Genomic DNA, 8,821 nt, shown 5'->3' with positions numbered 1-8,821 from the left:
TTACATGTAAAATCATAAATATCACTATAAATCAAATTCTTATTATTATTTTATTATTTCCAAAGAAATAAAATATAATAAGAACCACCATACAGTCAAGAATTTATTATTCTTAGTTTAAATTATTTTTTAATTTATATACTTAATAAAAATATTTCAAAAATTTAAATAAAATATTGTAAATGATTTTATATGTTAGCTACTTAAATAATAAATTTCATTAGAGGTTAATATGATTTAGTCTAAATATATTTCAACAAGAGTAGTAAAAAGAATTTAAAAATATATTTGACACTTTATTTCTAAAAAAAAAATCGTGTGATTGTTTTAGTTAATAAATTGTAGATTTTCTAATTCAAAGAGAGTTTTTGAAATCGCACATGTTCCAAAGATATGGACACCACTAATATTAATAATTAACATAAAAATAAGATTTATTTTAAATCTTCACTTGGAATTTTATATGTAAACTTAAAAATAGAGATTAATTTGAATTAATTTAGAAGATTTGTGTGATTTCAAAAGATTATTTTGAATGATATATTTAGATTTAAAAGATTATAAACAAGTAAAACAAAATATCCATTGTGCTACTAAAGAAATTGATTTTCAAAACAAAAAGTAGTTTCAAATAACTAGCTTAATAAAATTTCTAAAATAATAATTATTAATGTATCTTAATATTTTTATATTTTTTATTAAATTAAAAATCTAAATATAAAGTGTGTGATTTCAAAAGATTAAAACAAATTCTAAAATTTTCTTATTTTCTATTTTTTTAACATTTGAAATTATAAAATTAAAATTCTACAACTTCTTTCCTATAAATATAATTACATATTTGCAATTGATAAGAAGTAGCTGTTCACAGAACCATAATGATCTAACAACCACCAAAGACAATGTATCTTGAATTCCACAGCACAAAACTCTACAAGTGACGATAGAATAGAAAGATAATATGGAGACTAGATTCAAGTTCATAACCTTACGAATAGCAATTGTATATACCACATGCAAATAGTTGTACAAAATGCGCCACATTTCTTATAGCCAGACACAAATTGGTACTCTTTTTACTATTTCAGCGAGCCTTAAGTACTCACCAAACACTTTCCCTTAACCCCAATCAACAATACTAATTGAGGACTTATTTTATAATAGACAGGTTGCACTAATTGCTTTATTGGAGACTGTTTTAATACCACTATTTTATCATAGACAAGTTGCACACTATGTGATTCCAAAAGCACTTGAGAGATTATTCAAGAAAAAAAGAACAAATAATCATAGATGTACAAGAGTGCCCTATTTTAATTAAATTTAACAATAGTAATAAGTAAAACTTATCTATAATCATTAAGCACGGCAATGTACATGCAAAAAATAATATCTTTAAAGAAGCTAAGGAAGTACATGATTGCAAAACATACATTAAGCTTACAAAGAAATAATGGTGTATATTTATGATGCTTATAAAAAAAATATAGAAAATACATGATTAAAAAGCATATCAATTGGTACATATAAATAATGGATATACATAAAATAAAAAGCACAAGCATAACCACAAAGTTATGTTTAATAATAACATATATTATAAAGAAAAAAGAGTAAAAATAATACAAATTTAAATATTTCTAATACCTAGATTAATATTAAATACTTAAACTTTCTATGTTGAAAGAACTATCTACTATAATACAACTAAGCTTATTAAAAATTAAAAAAAATCTCTTGGATTCATTCAATTTTATTTTTATGGCATGACTTTGGAAATTTAATTAAAGATTTCAAAACTTCATTTTCTATCTAGATTATATTCTTTTATATAATATTCAACAAAAAATATTTTGTTGTAATTTGTTTTTGTATAATGATTTATATATACATGTACTTATGCCTATAATGATAATTACTTTGAAATTTTTATTAAAAATAATTGTAAGTAAGACATCCAAAAGTACAACATTCAAACTGTACAAGATTTTTTTTTTAAATATTATTTATGAAAAAATTTCATTTAAATAAAAAGTTATCATTTTGTATATATTTAATAATTCTTTTGTTAAAGTTAATGAAGCAAGTATGTATGATTTTCTAATATATTCTATTAAATTTAGAAATAAAAAACATAGTTGAAATCTAAACATATCCAATGATAAAGTTAAACATACAGAAGCAAATAATGATTAGAATAATAATAATAATAATAATAATAATAATAGATAGAAAGTGCCATTTTTTTGTTTTTTTAAAAAACAATTAAAAGCAATGAATTATGCATTCTTTTGTTTATGCTTATAGAAGCTTAATGATAAATATATTCATTAATGTAATTTTTTTTAGTAATATGTTATTAATTAATATATTAAAATTTATCAAATATATATTTATATATATATATATATATATATATATATATTAAAATTAAACCAATATACCATTTATGCTAGTTAGTAAAAAAATATTTATTAGATATTTAAAAATTATAAAAAGACATATATATATATATATATATATTTTAAGTGGTAGATATATACACTATTACTACCAACATACTATAAAGATAATTTGAGTATATGATAAGTGAGAGTTCTTTGCTACTTTTACAATTAAGTTATAAAAATTATAAATATTGAAAGCATTATTAGAAGATTAAATATTAGAGAAAACAAATTTTGAAGTCACAACACATAGTATCAATAAGATTGCACACAAAGAGATGTCTCTCACTTCTAACACCTCTTACTTATATGTTGTAGTTGCTGCCCTAAAAGACAACTTCCACTCTTTGACTTTCATACATTTAGTCATAGGATTTTTTAGTATCTAATTTACCATAAAAGTATCTTATGGTCTTTGGATCTTTTGGCATTTTACTAACCAGGAGGATATCCTATGCCAAACATCAACTCTTATTACTCTTATACTCTATTACTCTTATATATATTTTGGATATACCCTAGTTGATATTTTATCCTCTTGACATTGACTCTTAGCCCTTGACCTCGTCTTATATCCATAAAATGTCCATTCCATATACCAAGAGTCAACCCTTTGACCATTAGCAACTTACATAAGGTAATATCCTCTAAAAGATAATTTATTAAATTTTTATTTTTATTTATTTATTTTAACACTAAACATCCACAAACTTCCTTGATTTAAACTTATTAATAATGATTAGTAATGTATAAAGTCTTTTTGAAGGATTATAGAATTCTTGGACAAACTATTCCATATATTTTTATTATTAAATTTAATAAAGATATCTAATACAATAAAATTCTTGTTTCTAAAAATCATATTTTTAAAAAATATTTTAAATATTAAAACTTTGTTAAATGATAATATCATTGCTTTGATTAAAGATTATGTTTACAAAACTATTCATCTATCAATATGTTATGCATTTAATTATTACTTTGTGACTACCAAAATGTTATTAAATATTTAATCTCATCTTTTTGTCATAGACATATATAATTACCTTGATAAAAAATATTAGATAGAATATAAATAAAAGTAAATTTGATAATATCTAGTAGATAAGCTTTATAAAAGTTTAATGGACACAAATTTGACTTTAGACGTATTTGTAGTTGATTGATAGGTTAAAAACTTGGCCAATAAGTTAGATACATGTTGTCCATATTGACAACTTATTGTACAAGTTAGCAATGTGGCGCATCTAGAAGAAACTTGCCTTATAAGTTAGACATATGTTGGAGGTCCTATAGAACATTGCCACATAGCTTCTAATTAGATAGTATATATGGAGACAAGAGTGAAGCCTTCTTCACTCTTAGCAACATCTTTTTAGTCCTTAATCTTGTCTCAAAAGTCTATAGTTTTCTTAGCTTAGGCAATAACCATTATAGTTTAATAATAGTCTATTTTTTAGTGATTATCTACTCTTTTCAAGTGGAATAAGAGTGTATTGATCTTTTGATTCTTTGTGATTTATGTCATTGATATTTTTATATAATAAGAAATTTCAAATAATATAATATATCTATCTCAACTAATCTTTAAGATTGTTAATCACTTAATACATATGTAAAAAAGTCAATTATTTGTAAATTATATGCCATATGATTTAATAGGAATGAAACAAATTCTTAAAACCATTAACTTATTTAATGAAGATAATACACTACATACAATGCAATAAAAGTTGTTAAACATGATAAATTTTTTAATAAATTAATTTTCTTCATTTATGGATTTATAGATTAAAAAGTAACATTCTTCCACAATCTTTTATTCTTGATCAACCAAAATGAGGCCAACCCAACCATTTAGCCAATTGATGTCATGTCCATCTCACGTGATTAGAACATAACATATTTTAAATAGAACGCATATGTGAGTCTTCCTTTAATAAATTTTTATATATTCCTACCATACAATAAGTGCTGTAGAAGCTCAACTATATCCTAGAATAATAATAATAATAATAATAAATGCAAATCCGAGAAGTTCTTAATTTAATTTGAGTTGGTGGTACATGCTTCAAAATTAACAATAGATTGATGGACTATATATTTCCATGGACTTCTCTCACATGTGGCCTCCCTCTCCTTAAGTTATTCACATTCACCTCCTTTTAGAATTAAGCTACTCTCATTATCAATAACTCCAAAATGGATAATGAGAATAACGGCCATTGTTGTGGGGTATTGTGTCCACATAGGCGAAGACTTGAATCAGATGCCCCTTGAGATCCCGAACGCAGTCACCCCCTCGCGTCTGCTTTCCTCAAGTGTCGACTCGAGATCCTGAAGAGGAGCGTGACGACAAGGAGCTTTTTGTCGTGGTGCCGCTGGATGATCCGCGAGGCATCGCTTATCAGAGGCACCGCATTGCTGCTGATCTTCACGCTTGCTAGATTAGCTCGTAATTGTTCCGAAGTATGATGGATAATCGGCAACCATGAAGAACGATGGTAATGGTCAGAGCTTGAATTTAGGGGCCAGGTTTTGTAACTCGCGAGATTCGTCGAATTATCTGTGTATGAATTGAGTTCTGGGCGTGGAATTTGTTTGGTGGTGGATGGTGAGTGTGACGAAATTTAGTCGTTTGATAGCTTGGACTCCCTCGCTGCATTTGAACCACCGTGCGTTTTGCATCGCCTCTTAGCTCGATGGAATAGCGCATAATTGCGACGGTTGGAGTGGAGGGGCAATGGCTGAGGCGGAGGCCATTGCAGCTGAGGAAGTAGAAGGTGATGAGGGATTGGAGTCGATGTCGAGTGAAGCACAGGCAAAGCCCCAAGTGGCTCCATTGAAGAAGGCGCGCCCTGTTGGCGCGGCTAAGAAGCGCAAGTCTGTGCCCCGCACCAAGTTAGGCAAGAAGAAGGGTACGTATGGAATGCACTCTGTTTCTGTCCGAGAGCTGTTCTAGGGTTGAAAAATGAGTGAATTAGTATTTGATTCATGTGCGGGGATTGGACATGGCAGACGTGGAGACCAAGACGGTCCCGCCCAAGAAGATGAAGGAGACGGCTTCGATGGACTTGTCGGATCCGTCGCAGCTGACTATGAAGGAGATCATTCGAAGGGCGGAAGCTATTGAGAGGGCGGTATGCTTCTGTAAATTAAGTGGGAATGGATTTATCATGGGTTGTGGAGTAAATTTTCCGGTTGCTGATCAAGTTTTAAGTAACATGCACTTTCTAGGTCATTGGTTTAAACAAATGACCTAGTCTCTATCTTCCCTGAAGCAAGTGAGCAAAGAGTCGTCTGCGCTGATCGCCGGGGGCCTATTTTTTCCATTGTGTCAATAATGTAAGTAGTCAACCGAAACGTCTGAACTTGCAGAAAGCGAAGGAGGAAGCTGCCAGGAAAGCTGAAGAGAAAGAAAAGAAGGGTTCGGGATCAAGATCTGCAGCGAGGGACATGACCACCCCAGCAGCCCAGAATACGTAAGCTTTCAACTTTATTAAGCCTGGCTTATTATACAAGGAATTCCTGAATTGTGGGCTTTGCCGCACAAGTCATCTTTTTGAATCTAAATTACCTAACCCGTTCTATACATCCTGGTTTGGCAGGTCTGCTCCCTCTAATTCCTCCGCTCCCTCCGTCTTAACTCCTCAAGTGCAGATTGTGAATGGGCGCATTGTTATTAATCAACAGAGCTTGATGGTGGCCGCTCAAGCCAGTACTCGTGAGGATATAGATACTTATCGCAGGGTGGAAGAGGATAGGCCTAAACTTAACTCCAATTCGTACTCTAATCGAACACACGTAGAAAGGTGGAAGCAAGAAGACACGGATTTATTTTACAAGGTATAGTCTGGGAGGACTGCTTTCCTGCAGTAATATTCTCTATGACAGAGTGTTGGTATGGTGCGAGTGAAATGAGTTTATTTGGGGAAGGATTGCCCTGTTTTCTTTTCCTTGCTTTCTTTATGTTGAGTATTGCTCCTCTAGTCGTCCTGAGTTTGTAGAGTATTTTATTTGTTTTATTTTATATTATTTTATTTATGTTATTATTTTTTGTGACAACTGAGTCTAGTTTTGACTTCGTTTCCAAACTGCATATGTAACATGCACGAAGCTCTTATTATCGTAATGCAGGCACTGCAGCAATTTGGAACAGATTTTGAGCTGATACAGAATTTGTTCCCAGGAAGGACAAGAAAACAAGTGAAATCAAAATTCAAGAATGAAGAGAGACTGAATCCTGTACGCCTTGCTGATGCTCTTGGGCACAAAATACAAGGTTCGTACCAAGTGGCATAGTTTCCTCGTCATTCAGGAGTGTGATGCAAAATGTTAGTATGTATACACACACACACACACACATCTATATATATATATATATATATATATATCTATCTATATTGCTGGGTATCTTGTAAGTGTACCTAACCTCTGGAATGTGTTGCTACAGATCAGTCTCACCACTACAGAGCCATTCTCGAAATGATTAAATCAGAAAAGCCAGTCGGAGATCCAGATGAAGGGTTGTTGGAGAGTCTTCTGCGACCTGTTGTGACGAATGAAACATCCAGCGGCCAGGTAGGTTGCGGTCTGAATTAGGGCGAGTATAATTGATGTAAAAGTTGTTTTCGAGTAAGTGTGATTTTTGATGAAATGTTAGCATAATTATTTTACTTATATTGAAATATCCTTGCAGCCGGTTGCAACACAAGTGGTCGCTTCTGAAGAGAAAATGGATAAAGAGGGCAGTGTGGAAGTTCCTGCTAACACAGTAGCTTTGGAGAAGGCGAAACCGGATGATCCAATCGTGCCTGTGTCGGATCCCATTCTTTTTAACTCAGCAGTTTTACCCCAGTCTGATGTTGGAACTATCACCTCCAAGAACGATTCACCCACGTCAGAAGATCCTGCAACTTCGGTTCCATCAGATCAAAGCAAGAATAATGCCTCTCGAAATCGTTTGGGTAGCTATGGGAATCCCTTGAGCAGTTATGTGAAGGAACCCATATCTGGGAATTCGTTGGGTAACTATGAGAATTTGTCTAAGAACCCTTTGGGTAGCTACGGGAAGAATCCCTTGGGTATGTACAATTAGTAATAGATTACATTGGAACCTATTTATTCACCCGCCGGCCTCTACTCACTTGAGAATAATTTTAGAGAATTTTGTGCGGCATTTACTCTGGTCCACCAAACGTTCGGGACTGCAAGGGTGCGAGTTCCCAAACAGAGCGATCTTGAGTTACAACGGCTACTGAAATACGATTCGGACAGAATGTGTCCAAATTGCAGGCCAGATATTGCTAGACTTTTCGAAGTGAATCACTAGCAGCCCAACATGTTGCCTGGTAGAACAAGCTGGAATTCGTTGTCGATTGATAGGTTGAACATTTTTGCAAGTTTATCATTGTTTCAATACCAATTTTACCGTGTTGAGGTCTTTCATTGTATTGGCGCTGACTTGTAGAACAGCCACGTAATTCTGAAGCAGACGATGCCCTTACAGAGAAGCATCAAAGGGACTTCGGTATCCTTTATTTGTGAGGGTAGCTCTTCACATACGACGATCGACAGTACTTTGTTCTGTACGTTGGAGTGTTTGCCTGTTTCCTATGTTTGTGATTGTTGGATTATGTGATTTGCAATTTTCATGCAGGCTTCGGGCTTTGGTGGTCGACACGGATAGTCTGATGATGTTCTGGATGCCATGGATTATTCTTTCAATGTTTCACTCTTTCGCCATTACCTTGAAACGTTGAATGATATAGTTTGCAAGGAGCTCTATTTGTTGTCTTAAAGTGAAATAATGTCATGGTTAGATTTCATGTTGCCCTCGCCCTTCTTGTTTTTGTTGAAGTGCTGCCAGTGAATACTCAGCTCCTGGCATTTTGCTAATATTTACATTTTGTGAATTTGGGTGAAGATGTACTTTGGTAGAAGGTGAAGAATCAGGGATTATGATATTTTGAAGCTAGACCTGAAGCTGACTTTACCACTAGATAGGAATGGTCTATTAAAAATATTTACATGTTCTATCAGAGTTTCCTAATACTCATCAACAATTTCTACCACCATTTGTGGATGCATTAGGGGGTGTTAAAGTAGTAGAATGTCTTGAAGAAAAATTCACAAAGAATTGAGAAGCCAATATATAGACCACAAGAGATCTTTAATATCAAAAAAGAAAAGAGAAAAGAGAAAAGAGAAAGAAATTGCACATATGAGAGGATTATTCGTTCCATAACCCTAAATCTGCCAACAAAACTACGAGGTTTTATGCCCAAAAAAATTACTCATGTTTAGACAGAATTTGATAAAAGTACATATGCATCTAAACACAAAAATGGGTTTCTTTAGTCTAAATTTTTTAT

General features: G+C 32.2%; 1 protein-coding gene across 2 annotated transcripts; it reads left to right on the top strand.

Moving 5' to 3' along the window:
• Window positions 1–4,812: 4,812 nt before the first annotated feature.
• On the top strand, window positions 4,813–7,900 carry LOC112274496 (uncharacterized). Of its 2 annotated transcripts, XM_073529814.2 has the most exons (8): window positions 4,813–4,951; window positions 5,146–5,365; window positions 5,466–5,587; window positions 5,826–5,929; window positions 6,056–6,293; window positions 6,585–6,729; window positions 6,901–7,028; window positions 7,147–7,900. In XM_073529814.2, the coding sequence occupies exons 1-8, from the start codon at window positions 4,949–4,951 to the stop codon at window positions 7,543–7,545; spliced, it is 1,359 nt and encodes a 452-aa protein (XP_073385915.1). In that variant the 5' UTR covers window positions 4,813–4,948; the 3' UTR covers window positions 7,546–7,900. The 2 variants fall into 2 exon arrangements, with proteins under 2 accessions (XP_073385915.1, XP_024359822.1); XM_024504054.3 differs by lacking the exon at window positions 4,813–4,951 and having other exon boundaries at window positions 5,041–5,365.
• Window positions 7,901–8,821: the final 921 nt, after the last annotated feature.

This window comes from Physcomitrium patens, chromosome 21 (genome assembly GCF_059467195.1).
Source record: "Physcomitrium patens ecotype Gransden chromosome 21, ASM5946719v1, whole genome shotgun sequence".
In the NCBI taxonomy this organism is placed as follows: domain Eukaryota; kingdom Viridiplantae; phylum Streptophyta; class Bryopsida; order Funariales; family Funariaceae; genus Physcomitrium; species Physcomitrium patens.
The sequence above is the reverse complement of the archived record's forward strand: the minus strand, read 5'-3'. Positions and strand labels throughout refer to the sequence as shown.

Bases quoted from the DNA above. Each gene is read 5' to 3' on its own strand.
- LOC112274496 (XM_073529814.2), top strand. The intron at 5,588-5,825 runs GTATGCTTCTGT...CTGAACTTGCAG, and splicing joins CGGAAGCTATTGAGAGGGCG to AAAGCGAAGGAGGAAGCTGC. The intron at 5,930-6,055 runs GTAAGCTTTCAA...CTGGTTTGGCAG, and splicing joins ACCCCAGCAGCCCAGAATAC to GTCTGCTCCCTCTAATTCCT.